General features: G+C 41.5%; 1 protein-coding gene across 1 annotated transcript; it reads left to right on the plus strand.

Moving 5' to 3' along the window:
• Nucleotides 1–2,866: 2,866 nt before the first annotated feature.
• On the plus strand, nt 2,867–13,860 carry gtpbp4 (GTP binding protein 4). The gene is made up of 16 exons (XM_062987788.1): nt 2,867–2,953; nt 4,271–4,441; nt 4,534–4,637; nt 4,748–4,884; nt 4,984–5,084; nt 6,854–6,946; nt 7,054–7,245; nt 7,413–7,478; nt 7,939–8,028; nt 9,226–9,336; nt 9,650–9,779; nt 9,978–10,078; nt 11,515–11,712; nt 12,347–12,412; nt 12,523–12,666; nt 13,386–13,860. The coding sequence occupies exons 1-16, from the start codon at nt 2,906–2,908 to the stop codon at nt 13,536–13,538; spliced, it is 1,905 nt and encodes a 634-aa protein (XP_062843858.1). The 5' UTR covers nt 2,867–2,905; the 3' UTR covers nt 13,539–13,860.
• Nucleotides 13,861–17,624: the final 3,764 nt, after the last annotated feature.

Genomic DNA, 17,624 nt, shown 5'->3' on the forward strand with positions numbered 1-17,624 from the left:
ACCGTGTGTTACTACAATTTTATCACGGGGAAAAACATCCTTCCCCGAGATAAAATCATAGCAGTAACGCACGGCCTCGAGTGGCTTATTGCTTTTATAAAACGGCGGTCAACATAAAAAATAATAAAATACAACAATGTTCAATTTATAAATGTTAACGGACTACCTGATTTTGCGGAAGAATGCTTTTTGTGTTTTTGTAAATAAAAACTGTGTTGCTAGGCAACATGAGGGCGAACATAACATTCGCAATAAACATTCCTCCACAAACACTATTACACTATTTCTTGGACGAAACACCCGCTTAATGATTAGGATTATTGTTTATATTAATCTGGACATTTCCATGTATAGTACATGAGTTAAAATAGTGTTTAACCAAGTTTGTAGTTTTTCTTTTCAGTGGCGTATTAATATGGAATGATGTGAGGTGGTCATAGGTGTGCGTATATCGGGGATTTTATAATGGCTTCGAACGCGGCTCAGCCAATCAGATTTTAGGACCGGAACTATCCGTTTTATAATGTTCCATGATCTATAATCATGCCCTTGGTTGTACCCATAAAAAAAGTACATGGAAAAGTGGTTTTTGGCTAAGGGGAGGGGGGAAAACACAAACCATTGCCTAAATGATGCTGATTAAAATTGATAAATAGATGTGTACACTACAAAAATTGTGATTTTATATATATATATTAGTAGTAGTAGTAAAAACATAACTTACTTTAACAAGTACTTTAATTCATCAGTTATGAGCCACCCATCAGCTCTGGATTTCATTAATACAGATGTACACTAAATGAACAAAAACATTGGGACACACCTGTTAATTTTTTAATTCATCCACATTTTTATTTCAGCCACAACAATAATATAAAGAAAATTATATGCTTCAAACTTTGCTGCAACAGTTTAGGGAATGCCTTTTCTTGTTCCAGCATGACTGTGCCCCTGTGACAAAGGTCAATAAATACATGAAGAACCCCAGTGGCCTGCACAGAGCCCTACTGATCAGCTTTGGAATGAACTGGAACACCAACTGAGAATTTCTTGACTAAAAGTGCAAATACAAATGCTTTTTTTTTTTTTTTTGACTAAACAGGCACAAGTTACCACAGACATATGTCAAAGTCTTGTGAAAAGGCTTCTCAAAAAAAGCTCACAAAGAGGTCACTCTATTTTAATAAAATTTGGTTTTTAAATGGGATGTCTAACAAGGTTATGCTCAGGTGTGTAAATGCTTTTGGCCTTACAGTGTATTTGATGTTTTAGCTTTGAGTCTGCTTGGCTTTCCTCTCACCTCCCAAAAGCATGAGGGGGAAGCACGGTGGCTCAGTGGGTAGCACTGTCCCCTGATGTTTGCATGTTCTCCCCGTGTCTGTGTGGGTTTCCTCCAGGAGCTCCAGACGTATAAGTGAGGTAAACTGGAGATACAAAATTGGCCATGACATTAAACTAATGAATCTTGTGTAACGAGTTATAACCTGTTCAGTCATAAAATCTAACCAAAGTGTATAAAACATGACGTTAAATCCGGGGGCGGCTCGTTCCTTAGGGCGATGGGGCGACGCACCACCAAAGGACGAAAGGGAAGAAATTTTTCTATCACAGCTGTGACTGTTCTGGACAGTCTGTCTTGCCTCGGAATATCGTAGTCCAATCAGCGTCGAGTTGTGTCCCGTACAGTACCGCCCCTACCGGATCGCTCTCATAGACTCTCATGTTAAGGCTCTTTTTTTTTAACTGCAGGCGCTGCAATACATTCTGAATGGCTTCCGGGAGGGCTCGCACTTACGTGCTTGCGTCACACGTAACCTGGTGTCGCGATCTCGTCACCATGACTACCATCACCTCAGTTCGGAGCAACTCCATCATAGTAATCAGGATAAATGAGCAACTAAAGAATTAGGGCCACCCAGACCAAATTTAAACATCAAGCATCTACAAAGGGGGGGAAATCATATAAGTTACAAGTAAATTACAAGTAAGTAAGTAATGTCATTTTTAAATTGTGAATTGTGATTGCACTTATTGTAAGTAATTGTTGTATTGTAATTGTTTAATTGTACTTCTTTATTAATTTCCCATCAGCCCCGATGCCGATCTTTATTCTGGATCTGCTGCACCTAAAATAAAATGCTATCTGATGAAGTCTGAATTAAATTGTTCTTGTGAAGCTTTACTTCATTTTATGTAGGGCGGCACGTTGGCTAAGTGGGCGGCACTGTCGCCTCACGGCAAGAAGGTCCTGGGTTCGATCCCCAGGTGGGGCGGTCCGGGTCCTTCCTGTGCGGCGTTTGCATGTTCTCCCCGTGTCCGCGTGGGTTTCCTCCGGGTGCTCCGGTTTCCTCCCACAGTCCAAAAACATGCCACCAGGCTAACTGGAAACACTGAATTGTCCTATAGATACCTATAGATAGGGAGGGTCGTGTCAGGAAGGGCATCCGGCGTAAAAATTGTGCCAAATCGATGCACGGATCGTGATCCGCCGAGAGCCGACCCCGCAACCGAACGGGATAAAGGCCGAGGAAAAGAAGAAGAAGGTAAAGCTGGTCTCTCTCCATGTTCAAAGTTATTTGTGAGGGCAAACTGACAGATGACATAAGACGTTAATTATTTAAGCTTTAATTTACCCATTGAACGGGTCACCTTGGCCATCATCGCAACAACTAACACCCCCCCCCCCCCGAGAAATTTGGCAGGAGCCGCCGCTGGTTAAATCCTAATAAACAAATAAATAAACGCTCCGCGCTCGAGCCCGAAGTGCTGCGTGTCCCGGCGTGAGCGCGAGGCGGCGGTGTGAGCAGCAGCGCGCGCCTGTTTCCTCTCTCCTGCCACTTCACGCGCTGCTCGCTCCTCTCGGTCCTTCCTGTGCAGCAGCGCCGAGCTCACACGCGCTCCAATCATGGCGCTGTACAACTTTAAGAAGATTATGGTGGTGCCCACCGCTAAGGTAAGTGTTTAATATGTGTTATTATTCCTCATGGGGTCTGTTGGTCTTAACGTGGCGTTTATGGACTGTAACGTTATTTATGGGAACGTGTACAGGGTTGGCACGTGCGTCGGTAACATGGCTAAAGCTAACGGCACTACCTACCACCTCAAGTTTTAGCTTAGCGTTTAGCTCTTTATTTATTCATTCACTTTTAAAGAAATACATCTACAAACAGTCATTCGTTTATTACTACTGACATATGTTATTAGTTTTAGTTATTCATACATGATTTATTTTAAAAGTGAGGAAATAAAAATCATAGTATCACAAGTATTTGTTGTACAGATGTGCTATACACCTCAAAAAACATCTAAGTCCGTCCATCCACCCACCACACATACAAGGCAATGTCTAATTCATAACAACTGTGTATTTGACTGTCAGGGGTAGATTCAATCTTGTGTGGAGGGTAGTTACACGTAGTACCACTTTTGGAGACCTGAGTGACTCTCAAGGGCCAAAAGACCTATTTGAAGTAGCCCAGAAACATCAAAGACTGCTCACAGGCAGCTGTGGTGAGTACCCACGGACAGTGGTCCGAGTAGGGACACGGCATGAATCGCTGACAGGTTGTTGGGCAGCCAAGACTCATAGATGCAAAAAGGCAGGAAGGCTGTGGTGTCTGGTACAATACAACAGAACAGTTGCTGAGGCTCAAATTGCGGTTTATTTATCAGATACCTTTATCCAAAGTGACTTACAATACAGTCTGAGCAATTGAGGGTTAAGGGCCTTGCTCAAGGGCCCAACAGCAGCAACCTGGCAAAGGTGGGGCTTGAACCAGCAACCTTCTGGTTACTAGTCCAATACCTTAACCACTAGGCTACAGCTTTTTTTAATGCTGGTGATGAGGTGAATGTGTCACGACACAGTGGATTGAACCTTTGCTGCGTAGGTGCAGGCTGGTCAATGTGCCCATGTTGGCTGCCCATGTACCTACAGAGAAATGGACGAAGGTTGACCGGTCTGATGAATTCATTTGGACCACCGAGCATGTGTGCATTGTTTACCTTTGGAAGAAATGGCACCAGGATGCTCTGTATGACTTTTTACCTCACTTATGGAAACGTACAGAAGTTGAAGGACATGCTGGTAATGCCCTGGTACCAGGTACTACAAGAGAGAGTCCATGTTTTGCTGTGTCCGCTGTTTTGACAGCATATTAGGCTGGTGGTTCTAATGCTTTGGCTCATTGTTATATACATATTATAAGTTTATTTTAAGATGAAGGCTTAATTTGAAAATCTAACCAGCTTGTACCTGTTTGTTTTGCAGGACTTCATTGACCTGACGCTGTCCAAAACACAGCGCAAGACCCCGACGGTGGTTCATAAGCACTACCAGATCCATCGCATTCGCCATTTCTACATGCGCAAAGTCAAATTCACCCAACAGAACTACCACGATCGACTCGCGCAGATCCTCACCGACTTCCCTAAGCTGGATGTGAGTCTGATTCATTTCTTGTTTACTTTTAGTTGAGGGAATTCAGCTTTTGTTCTTCTTTTACGTTATTGGACCTTTTTTTTATCTTTTAGGACATCCACCCGTTCTATGCAGATCTGATGAATGTGTTGTACGATAAGGATCATTACAAACTGGCTCTGGGTCAGATCAATATCGCCAAGAACCTGATTAATAAGTAAGAGCAAAGATTAAACTTATAATGAAAGAATTTCTTTCGACGTTTAACCCTGCTGACGTATCTGGCTATAATACAAGACGTGTACTTGTGCTGGGGGGTTTGTTTAGTGTGGCAAAAGACTACGTGCGTCTGATGAAGTACGGCGACTCGCTGTATCGCTGCAAGCAACTGAAGAGAGCAGCGCTTGGACGGATGTGCACCATCCTGAAGAGACAGAAGCAGAGTCTGGAGTACCTGGAGCAAGGTATACATTTACTCACATGTAACCAATGTGTCAAAAACAAAAAAAACCCAATAATTATAATTAAGTCTGTTTCATTATTGTTCACCCCTTTGATTTCAGTTCGTCAGCATCTGTCTCGATTGCCTACTATCGATCCCAACACCAGGACTCTGCTGCTCTGTGGGTACCCCAATGTCGGCAAGTCTAGCTTCATCAACAAGGTTTGTGTAAATATATCAATTCAAGACTTCAAATGTTTGTCTCCCGTTTTCGCATGATACGCAGCAGAACTACTTTCTGCTGGCTGTGCCACTGAGCGCGAGCTTACAGTGCAGAATACTGACTTTTTTTGAAAGATAAAAAAAAAAAAAAAAAAAAGACTATGGGTTAATGAAACTGGTGATAATAAAATGAAATTGGCCATCAGTCTGCTGGGTTAAAAAGACCGGACTAATACATGGGTGCGATGGGGTCTTCAACGCTGTATACCTGTACAGAAGTGGAGGAGTATGGAGATCGGTGCGTGGCTCTATGTGCACGATATCCAGCCTTATGTGCTAAACTACCGAAGTATGGGCGAATATACCCTCCTCTGATGTGATTGGGATCCCCAGCAGCGGAAGATTCATTGGCCACGCTAAAATCGGGAGAAAAAGGGAGAACATGCATAAGTAAAAATAGAAGAAAAAAATGAAACCCACATTAATGTTTCATACAATGTTAATGTTGGATTGCATCTAAACTAGAGATGGGACGATCGATCGGCTATGAATCGGTATCGGCCGATTTTTTATCAAAATATGCTATCGGCGATCGGCCGATATTTCCTAAAAGTAGCCGATCCGATCGTGTGATATATAAAGACCATGTTAAGTTAACAGCTCAGTGGATTGATCCAGACTTTGAGCTACGAAGCGCCAACCATCACATCACCATTCATCAACAATCGTACAGAAACCACAGTGAAAGCTCTTCATGACCTAAAATAACATCATTAACGTTGTGCATCATACATACGATGTAATTTTGCTGATTGTAATATTTACTTTAAAAAGATAATTAAGCCTGGTCACATCTGAGTCGATTCTATCAGCACGTTATATAAACTCCTGGTTCACTTTGGTAAATCGTAAGTGGTTCTTACTTGTGATGTACTAGATGAGAACAGAAAATGTTACAGAGCCAATCAGAGGCGAAAGTTTATTCATTAGCAAATTCGTTAGTTCAGGATCATCTGCTGAACTTTTAGCTCCTTAGACGGAACGAGTCTGACTCGGTTACAGATCTGTGGTAATAGCAGTTTAATGAAGCTTTTTAATGTAAGAGAGTCACAGAATGTTCTGTAGTAGCTGGTGTTTATTTAAAACCACGACATTTAATTAATAACAGTAAACACGAAGAGAAACTTACGCTTCGCGAAAAATGAATCGACTCGTGAATCAATGAATCACTTATAGCGATACTGTGAACAAAGCGTATCTTCTAAAGGCACACACACACACACACACACGCGCGCTGCTCCGGTTTATCTTCACTGTGAGGCTCTTTTTAAGTTTATTTATTTTATTTACATCGGATCGGAATCGGCTATCGGCCGATGTCCCTGAAAGGAGATCGGAGATCGGAATCGGTGCCAAAAACCCCGATCGGTACATCTCTAATCTAAAGTACAAACGCCGTCTCACTATTTCACAGCTCTCTAGTTGCCGTGGCGCATTTTTCTCTGTTCCTTGGTTCCGATTTAAAGTGGAATACAACAGTTAAGTGTTTTGTGACCCAGTGAGAGTGTGCATGGGTGTTTAACTGTCATATAAACAATTTGTCTCATTGGCTGGTCAAAGTTTAATCAGATTAAAGTAGTAAAAACAGCATCAAAGCAGTACAAGTGCATGCCAGTGTAATCGGTACTGTCTCGCACAACCAGTGCCAAAACGGTTTTGCCATGTATTATGTGGGAAGATTTTTAATTGTGTCTGATGTCTGTGCGCAGGTCACCCGTGCAGATGTCGAGGTGCAGCCGTATGCCTTCACCACTAAATCTCTGTTTGTGGGTCACATGGATTATAAGTACCTGCGCTGGCAGGTGAGTGATGAACACTTATAGAGTTTCATAGAGTTTAATAGAATACATTCTATTATTTCTTTAAGGGTAGAATTGAGTGAGTGAGTGTATGTATGTGTGTGTAACAGGTAGTGGACACCCCCGGTATCCTGGACCATCCGTTAGAAGAGAGGAACACAATCGAGATGCAGGCCATCACCGCTTTGGCCCACCTTAGAGCCGCTGTGCTTTATGTAATGGACCTGTCTGAGCAGTGCGGACACACGCTTTCCCAACAACTCGAACTGTTCAACAACATCAGACCCCTGTTTGCTAATAAGGTACACACACACACGTCAATTTAAGACCATAAGGTTTTAGAATGGGATGACCAACAAGTTCATAGTCAGGTGTCCATGAACCTTTGACTGTGTTACTATGTTGGACAATTACATTGACAGGAAGTTTATGGACTTTTGTTTATCTTAATGAAAATGTTTGTGCACAGCCTCTGATTGTGGTGGCCAATAAATGCGACGTGAAGACGATCAAGGAGCTGTCTGAGGAAAATCAGGTGAGTGTTTCCTGACTTCCTTTTCGCATCACGTTTTGTCTGTCAAACATTTAAATCATAAAAATTGCCCATAAATCTCAGCAAGGCTCCCGGGTTCGAATCTCGGCTCTGCTACCGGTCGGCTGGACGCCATCTAGCGGGCACAATTGGCTAATGCCTGCAGTCTGCTGAGTGGGAAAGACTGGACTAAGGGGTGTGGTTATCAACCCTGTATAAGGACCTTGGTCGCCCAGGGCGCCTGTACAGAAAGGAGGAGCGCAGAGATCGGGGCGTGGTCTCCATACGCGAAGCTGACATCACGCGCAAATCCACTGCAGTGTGGGAGAATAAGAAGGGATTGGTGGACTGCGGCGAATATACGCCCTCCTTGGATGCCATCAGGGTCCCCAGCAGCGGATTGGCTCGTTGTCTCAATATAAACTTTATCCCTGTTGCAATATTTGTGTGTTTGTGTGTCTAGAAAATGTTTGCAGATTTTATTGAAGAGGGAATCCTCGTGATTGAGACCAGCACTCTGACAGAGGAGGGTGTCATGCAAGTCAAAACTGAGGTTAGATCATTAAACGTCTTATCAACTTAATGCACATAATATTAAACCAAGAATAATGCTGTTATAGCTAGGTATGCATGTTAACATTCAATCAAAACACCTCCAGCCTTGAATAATACCCACTACTAGTGTTTATATACACTGTGGTATCAAACTTGTGCTTGCACTTTGTTGTGAACTCTTCTGTGACTGCCCAAAATCTCAAATTTAGTAGGTTAACCAGTAAATATGACTTATTTTCGGTCATCTGTGTGTCGTTTGTATACACCGACCAGGCATAACTTTTTAACAGTAATACCATCTTCCTAATATTGTTTTGGTCCCCCTTTTGCTGCCCCATGTGCAACAAACTGTGATGCTCTGTGTATTCTGACACCTTTCTATCAGAACCAGCATTAACGTCTTCAGCAATTTGAGCTACAGTAGCTCGTCTGTTGGATCGGACCACACGTGCATCAATGATCCTTGGCCGCCCATGACCCTGTCGCCGGTTTACCACCGTTTCTTCCTTGGACCACTTTTGATAGATACTGACCACTGCAGACCAGGAACACCCCACAAGAGCTGCAGTTTCGGAGACGCTCTGACCCAGTCGTCTAGCCATCACAATTTGGTCCTTGTCAAACTCGCTCAAATCCTCACGCTTGTTAATTTTTCCTGTTTCTAACACATCAACTTTGAGGATAAAATGTTCACTTGCTGCCTAATATATCCCCCCCACTAACAGGTGCCGTGATGACGAGATAATCAGTGTTATTCACTTCACCTGTCAGTGGTCATAATGTTATACTTGGTCGGTGTACATTGTATATATTTTGACCCATTATGCTTACTGATTATTCGGGGCATTCTTTGTCTATCATTAAACAAAGCTGTATGTGTTGGTCTTCTGCTGGTGTGGTCACTTTTTTCTGCCTAACTGTGGTATGAATGCAAAATATTGCGTTTCAGCACTTTTAGAATGTAATATTGGGGTCTAATACCACATTTTAAGTATAAATTGAGGAGACGTTAAATAAACTTATTAAGTGCTGCAGGCATGGTCGACCTTAGCGTGTTTTATTATTATCAAAGCACCAAACGATCTGCTGATTATTCCTATTTGAAATAATGCGGCTGTAATTGGCACTGTTTATCCGTTATGTTTTGAACAGCGTCTTTTTTTCTAAGTAGTAACAACATACATTTGATTTCCAGGCGTGCGATAAGCTGCTGGTCCATCGTGTGGACACAAAGATGAAGGGGAAGAAAGTACACGACGTCCTGAACAGGCTCCACCTTGCCATGCCAGCCAAGAGAGATGAAAAGGTAAAAAATAAACTGAAATGAAATTTTAACATAAATTCCACATTAAATAAATAAATGAACAGTACAAATAAAAAAAGTATCCTCACGTAAATAAATTTGGCTGGAAAATTCCGAACCTGGCAACCACGTAGTGAGGTCAACTAGGCGAGGTGAATAGTGCCAGCGCCCTCTGCTGTTTATCGATTCATTATACATGTAAACCGATTTGAATCGTTACACATGTGAATCGATTTTTAACTGTCTTGTGGTACATCGTTACATCCCTAGTCATAAGTACCAGTTGAATTAATCACTTGTTTCTGACTTTGTTCAGGAAAGACCACCGTTCATCCCTGAGGGGGCTGTTATTCGCAGAAAGGCGATGGAGATTGACGCTCCCAAACGAAAGCTGGAGAGAGACCTAGAGGTTGCGCTTGGAGATGATTACACGCTGGACCTACAGAGTAATTACGCACATCACATATGCACTACAACGGCGATTAATTACTCAAAGCAGATGCAAAAAACCATTTAAATACAGAATGGCCTGGATTTGACTTTTTAAATGTATGAAACAAACATGTAAGAGTTCAGCATGGGTATGGCAGTGTGGGTTTTTTTTGTATTTTAAATCTGTATTGTGTGTTTGTGTGTGTTTTTAGAATACTGGGACTTGATGAACACTGATGAGAAGAATGATAAGATTCCTGAGATCTGGGAGGGACACAACATTGCAGATTATATTGATCCAGAGATCATGAAGGTAAGAGGTTCCACCATTTAATCTCAGTTGGTAGGAAACAATAGTTCATAAATACTGTTTTACATTTATATTAATCTTAATACTATGAAGAACTGCATTAGAATTCCAAAATTAAAGACATGAAAAGCATGTTTTTAAAATATTCTAATTAACGGGTTGTTTAAATGACTGATCAAGTGGATTGTCTTTGATGAGCCTTCTATATTAATATTGTTTTGACATGAGGCACATTTGTTTGGGATGTGTAATTAAAGCATGCAACCGGGTAATAACCAAGCACTACGGAATACCTCTGAACAGGCAGAGCCTCCCCATGCAAAACAGTGGATCCATTGTTTTGCATCGGGAGGCTCAGACTGTTCAGAGCCTGACCTCAGCGAAGCAGTTCAGCTACAGTTGACGTCCCTCATTTGACTGTGTATGAAGTATTCAAACAAGAATCATGCTATTGCAGAATATGTTAGTAAATTATAAAGGGGAAACCATGTATTTAAACTATGGCTGTATCGGTCCGATATTGGCCCAAATCACTGGATCGGATAACGGAAGGAAAAAAACATGTAATCCGATCTGATACTGTTGCTTAATGTAAATAACACTTAATGTAAATAACACTTAATGTAAATAACACTTAATGTAAATAAGGCCATTGTTTGTGTGTAAAGCAAATAACACACAAAGATACGTTCCAACACAGTGCCGTTCACTGCCACTTACTCTTGATGACATCATTAATATGTGCCACTGATCTACAACTCATCCGCAACAGCCATTTAGAAATTAAAACACACTGATCTACTTAAACTTTTAGCATTTTAAAAAATCATCATCTGCTGCCACATCCAAAAACACTGTTTAAACACAATAAAAATCGCTTTATAAATGATAAATCGCTCACCTGAGATAAAGAACCGATCTTGTCCCGGCTTGGAGATCTCTCACATCCTCAACGATTAATCCATCAGTGTTATGAAATAAAACAAACTACACCGTTTCCCGAAAATTTTAACTCTGCGTCAATTCTAATTGGTCCATCGCGTTTGATTGACATCCACATCTTCCAATTGTAGACACTTTTGTTAAACAAGCCAAAAAAAAGCCGTTACAAGCCGTTCTGTGTAAAAGTGAAAATAAAAACAGCAGTTTTGTACAAGTGTGATGATGTAGATTCTGTATTTATTCCTTTAGTAAATTTGTTTCACCATTGTTATTTAGATAGCTAGTTTACCCATGGTGCATTGAGACATGTATTATTACTGCTTAGTTGTTTGAGAGGAGAAATGACGTATCTGATTAGTATCGGTATCGGCAGATACTCAATTTGCGGTATCGAGCCAGCCCTAATTTAAAGCATGATTATTAATTGTGCTAAACAAGCAGTTGCCCCTTTGATTAAAACTCTTGATTTGACAAATTTCTTCCCTCTCCTACCCCAGAAATTATCTGATCTGGAGAAGGAGGAAGAGCTCCGTGAACAGGCAGGCGAGTACGACTCCGATGAGGAGAGCGAAGACGAGGAGATGCAGGAAATCCGTCAGCTGGCCAAGCAGATCCGAGAGAAGAGAAAGATGAAGATTCTGCAGTCCAAGGAGAAGGATATACACGGACCTAGATTGCCTCGGACTGCCAAAAAGGTCCGTTTACCCCGTCTGTGCACTGTAAAACACATTTTGGCTACATTTACATTTGAGTAAACTTTAAGCAGGGAGTAGTTTATTTACTAAGTTTTTTTTAGTTATTAGCAAATTTTATTGACAGTTTTAACGTGTCTTCACATTGTGATGGACTGTCTTGCTGTCCAGGGTGTTTTTCTACCGTCGTCCAGTGAATTAGACCCACCATATGATTTGGTGTAATTAGTGTCTAATATGGATGTAACGATACACTCTACCCACGATGCGATACGATTCACGATACGTTTTTTCCCCGATTCTTTTAAACAAATCCAACATTATATAAGTAAATGAATAACACAAATAAAGAAAGTATCCTCACATAAACAAATTTGGCTGGAAAAATCCCCTACCTGGCAACTTTGTGAAGTGCCGTCAACCAGGCGAGGTGAATAGCACCAGCGCCCTCTGCTGTTTGACGTGTTTGATCTTAAATGAATAACCGATTCGAATCATGGCACATGTGCACCGATTTTTAACCGTCTTGTGGTGCGTCGTTACATCCCTAGTGTCTAATGATTAATAATATGGCTTGTGTTTGGTGTTTTATATGCCTGGATTGTTTTATTTGATTTGCTGTGGTTGCCTTATGCAGGTGGAAAGAGCAACATTAGAAAAGGACATGGAAGAACTTGGTTTGGACATGAAAGACAAAGACGATGTAAGGACGCCGCTTACCTTTTTTCTAGTTCGTTTTGCAAAGGTTAATTTTAGTGTTGATACGAGGTGTAGATTGTAGTTTTTAACCTGCTCTTTCTTTGCTCTCTCTAGAGTCACTATGCCCAGCAGGCTCGCCGGTCACGTTCACTGGTCAGGAAACGAAAGAGGGAAGCGTCCGCACCACCCACTTCACGTACCCGCAGTCAGAGTGCATCGAAACCACCACGCGACCAGTCAGGAGTCAGAGATCCCAAGGTATTGACACGGCTTCGTCATACAGCCTCATATTGCATGATTATTCTGTTTCAGTTCGAGGATTTGGAAGCACATCTGAGCATCACATCTAATATTCAAATAGTGAAGCATCCTAGACACTCCTGCTAACTAATATAACAAATATGGCGAATGGGGCGTGGTCCCCGTTCATGCTGAGGCTCTAAGAGTCTGCTGCCGACGGCTTCAGCTGCACCAGATTACACAAGGGAACTGAATATATCTAAACTGGGCCAAAAAGAGAAAGCACTAAAATACTGTTCATTTGTAAGAAATGCCAGGCGCCCAGGTGGCACAGCGGGATATTCCGCTAGCACACCAGCGCCGAGATTGTCAACTCCTCGGTTTGAAACTCGGCGTCGCCACCGGTCGGCTGGGCACCATCTATAATAATCGGGGATAATTGGCAGTGCCTGCAGCAGATACTAATTGGCCACCGTATCTGCACGATGGGTGCTGGACTATGTGTGGGTGGGTCTTCATACGCCGTGTAAGGACTCTGATTGGCGGAATGCAGGGGCGAGAAGAGGAGGGCTGTGCACGTGTCGGAAGAGGCGTGTGCAGCCACGTGCTCTCCTCGGATGCAATCGGGTATCCCTCAGCAGCGGAACGTACTAGAATGTAATCATTTTATGACTTGAAAATGTGTAAAGGACTTAATGGTGTCTAAATAAATACCATTTTATTCTCTTCCTTCTCAGATGATGAAGAAGGTAAAGACAATGATGAAAAGCTCTCAGAAGGAATGGAACAGGCAGGGCAAGAAGGGCGAGTCCGACAGACACGTATTCGACCTCAAACCCAAACACTTGCTGGCTGGAAAGAGGAAATCTGGCAGCACCAGTCGCAGATAAATTCACAAACTCGACCGCCTGCCAACTCTCACACACACACACACCCTCATTTCTAAACTTAATAATGTTTTCAGTTGTCCATTATGCACGGTCATCCTCTCTAGATACCATAACAAGTTTGTTAATTATGTACAGACTGAAGGTTTTGGTGTTTTTTAAGGGGAGGATAATTTACACAATGTTAACTGATGCATTATCTGAACATATTCAGTCTTAAACTGTCCAACAAGTAAGTGGATTTGATTTGGCTGAAACAGAACTGGAGTTAAGATTAAACGACCCTGTTAAGATGGAAATGAAATAAACCTCTATGAACTGTTAACTGGTTTTTATGTTTGTCAGTGTTGCCTCAATTATGTGGTCTTTAAGTTTACATTCATTCAGATGCAATAATTTCCAGAAGATTGCTGAGGTGTTTTTGTTGTTGGATGACACATCACACACTCATATTTACTTTAAAGTGTACTTTAATGAAGTACTTTAATATACTAAATTTCCTTATCAATTATGCAGTGCCAAACAACAAGCTGAAATCTGTGAGCTTGTGTGATTAGACCTTGTTGAAAAGACCCACTTCCAAGTCTATTCTCCTGCCCAGTGACTTGTCAGGTTGTAAATATGCAATTGCCTAGATGCCTGTGTGAAGGACTTACTTTTATGGTTTGATGGGCTGCCATCATCTAAGCAAGTAAGCAAACTAGTGTGTCTAAAGCAGGCAGCACTGGCTCGGTGGGTAGCACTGTCTCCTCACAGCAAGAAGGTCCTGGGTTCAATTCCTAGGTGGAGCGGAGCGGACCGGGTCCTTTCTGTGTTGTTTGCATGTTCTCCCCATGTCTGTGTGGGTTTCCTCCCATCGTGAAGACATGCGATTGAGATTCGAGTGAGGCGAAACTGAGATACAAAATTGTCCATTACTGTGTTTGACATTGAATTTGAACTAACGAGTTTTGTGTGACCAGTAATTACTTGTAAAACATGACGTTAAAATCCTAATAAATAACAGATGAAGGCCAACTTTACATTATCTCGGGGGTGTATTTCTAATTACTAATGTCAGTCATATGCATTAGCAAATATATGTATATATTAATATAGTAATTATTTTATATATATATACAGTGTATCACAAAAGTGAGTACACCCCTCACATTTCTGCAAATATTTCATTATATCTTTTCATGGGACAACACTATAGACATGAAACTTGGATATAACTTAAGAGTAGTCAGTGTACAACTTGTATAGCAGTGTAGATTTACTGTCTTCTGAAAATAACTCAACACACAGCCATTAATGTCTAAATAGCTGGCAACATAAGTGAGTACACCCCACAGTGAACATGTCCAAATTGTGCCCAAATGTGTCGTTGTCCCTCCCTGGTGTAATGTGTCAAGGTCCCAGGTGTAAATGGGGAGCAGGGCTGTTAAATTTGGTGTTTTGGGTACAATTCTCTCATACTGGCCACTGGATATTCAACATGGCACATGGAAATAGAATTGTTGCTCTCCACAAAGATGGCCTGGGCTATAAGAAGATTGCTAACACCCTGAAACTGAGCTACAGCATGGTGGCCAAGGTCATACAGCGGTTTTCCAGGACAGGTTCCACTCGGAACAGGCTTCGCCAGGGTCGACCAAAGAAGTTGAGTCCACGTGTTCGGCTTTAAAAAATAGACACATGAGTGCTGCCAGCATTGCTGCAGAGGTTGAAGACGTGGGAGGTCAGCCTGTCAGTGCTCAGACCATACGCCGCACACTACATCAACTCGGTCTGCATGGTCGTCATCCCAGAAGGAAGCTGACGCACAAGAAAGCCCGCAAACAGTTTGCTGAAGACAAGCAGTCCAAGAACATGGATTACTGGAATGCCCTGTGGTCTGACGAGACCAAGATAAACTTGTTTGGCTCAGATGGTGTCCAGCATGTGTGGCGGCGCCCTGGTGAGAAGTACCAAGACAACTGTATCTTGCCTACAGTCAAGCATAATGGTGGTAGCATCATGGTCTTGGGCTGCATGAGTGTTGCTGGCACTGGGGAGCTGCAGTTCATTGAGGGAAACATGAATTCCAACATGTACTGTGACATTCTGAAACAGAGCATGATCCCCTCCCTTCGAAAACTGGGCCTCATGGCAGTTTTCCAACAGGATAACGACCCCAAACACAACCTCCAAGATGACAACTGCCTTGCTGAGGAAGCTGAAGGTAAAAGTGATGGACTAAACCCAATTGAGCACCTGTGGCGCATCCTCAAGTGGAAGGTGGAGGAGTTCAAGGTGTCTAACATCCACCAGCTCCGTGATGTCATCATGGAGGAGTGGAAGAGGATTCCAGCAGCAACCTGTGCAGCTCTGGTGAATTCCATGCCCAGGAGGGTTAAGGCAGTGCTGGATAATAATGGTGGTCACACAAAATATTGACACTTTGGGCACAATTTGGACATGTTCACTGTGGGGTGTACTCACTTATGTTGCAGCTATTTAGACATTAATGGCGGTGTGTTGAGTTATTTTCAGAAGACAGTAAATCTACACTGCTATACAAGTTGTACACTGACTACTCTAAGTTATATCCAAGTTTTATTTCTATAGTGTTGTCCCATGAAAAGATATAATAAAATATTTGCAGAAATGTGAGGGGTGTACTCACTTTTGTGATACACTGTATATATATATATAAAAGAAATGCCCCAGTAAACCTTAATTGTTTTATTTTATTCTAAAAATGTTCTAACACTGCAGTTAAAAGTGTTAAATCCATCATTAATTACATCAAAACAACTGTAGAAGGCTGGTCAGTGCAAACACCTTAACCAGCCAGCAGAGGTCGTGCTTGCAGCAGTGATTAGAAATCTCTTCGGCCCGCCTACCCTTCAGGCAAATCTCAGCACTGGTCTGACTAGCTTGGACCCAGTAGACTCGAGCTTGTTCTGTTTAGATGCTAGAAAGGTATGAAATCTTTTCTGACTAATGGCAACCTCTTACATTTTAAAACCAGTTTGCTCAAGAACATTTTAGCAGTATTAATATCATGACTTAGTTGATTTTTTTAAAATTAATTTACAATTTGTCACCCTATTTATAATCTCTAGTTCATTAATTGAAGGAAAGATGCTGTGCATCCTTATTTGGCCCTGTGTAAAAATGTCCCCATAGCTACTAAATCAACTATTTTACTAATTTTGGTTGTTAATTTGGTTCAGTTTTACCAGCCACACCCAGACATGATTACTATCTGTTAAATAGAACTTGTCTGTTACTGTGAAGAAGGCTAGAAGTTCTCAAAAAGCAGCACATAATGTCCCGTTCTGAAAAGATTCAAATATATGCGAACAATGACACTAAAACCTAGACACAATCAGTCTGGAAAGGGTTTTCCTGTTGTTGCTATCAAGACTGTCAAATTTAGTGAGCTAAAGGGGGCAATTACTTTTATATGAGTGATATAGGTTTTAAATACATCTTTATCTTCACTAATATTTCAAACGTATTGTGTTTAATTGTTACTTTTTTTATCTTAAAACTTTAAATGTTGCATTGAGGGGCAAAAACTTTTCCATAACACTGTACGTATTTACATACATGTTTAACAGATTATCAATAATTGTCCTCATTAGTTTGGTTTTATACTTATTAAAATGCTTTATTCATTCACTTTCTCTGTGTGGGTTTCCTCCTGGAGCTCTGGTTTCCTCCCACAGTCCAAAGACGTGCAAATGAGGTGAATTGAAGATACTAATTTATCCATGACTGTTTGACATTAAATTTGTGAACTGATGAATAACCAGTAACTACCTGTCCTGTCATGAATGTAACCAAAGTGTGTAAAACACGACATATATAAGTAAATATTCATTTACTGAAAATGCGTTGTGTGTAAACTTACGCATATGCACAGTGAACCATTTCGTTTTTTACCTCACCCAATTATGTACGCTAGTAAAAGACACGATTACTAATGGCATAGTTATTCAGTGTTTTAAGTGTGGCCCTTACTTAATTCGGTCAGGACTTGGGGACATGACTTGGAGCTTTTCCTCCTATAGGTAAGGAAGGATTTTTTAAACAAATATCTCAATGTCTCCACAC

The sequence above is a fragment of the Trichomycterus rosablanca genome, chromosome 25, assembly GCF_030014385.1.
Source record: "Trichomycterus rosablanca isolate fTriRos1 chromosome 25, fTriRos1.hap1, whole genome shotgun sequence".
Classification (NCBI taxonomy): domain Eukaryota; kingdom Metazoa; phylum Chordata; class Actinopteri; order Siluriformes; family Trichomycteridae; genus Trichomycterus; species Trichomycterus rosablanca.

What these genes read in the sequence shown, in the direction of transcription:
- gtpbp4 (XM_062987788.1), top strand. Translation starts at nt 2,906, where the DNA reads ATGGCGCTGTACAACTTTAAGAAGATTATGGTGGTGCCCACCGCTAAG. An exon ending in ATAAGTACCTGCGCTGGCAG is followed by an intron (nt 6,947 to 7,053) that starts GTGAGTGATGAA and finishes TGTGTGTAACAG; the next exon opens with GTAGTGGACACCCCCGGTAT. An exon ending in TTGATCCAGAGATCATGAAG is followed by an intron (nt 10,079 to 11,514) that starts GTAAGAGGTTCC and finishes CTCCTACCCCAG; the next exon opens with AAATTATCTGATCTGGAGAA.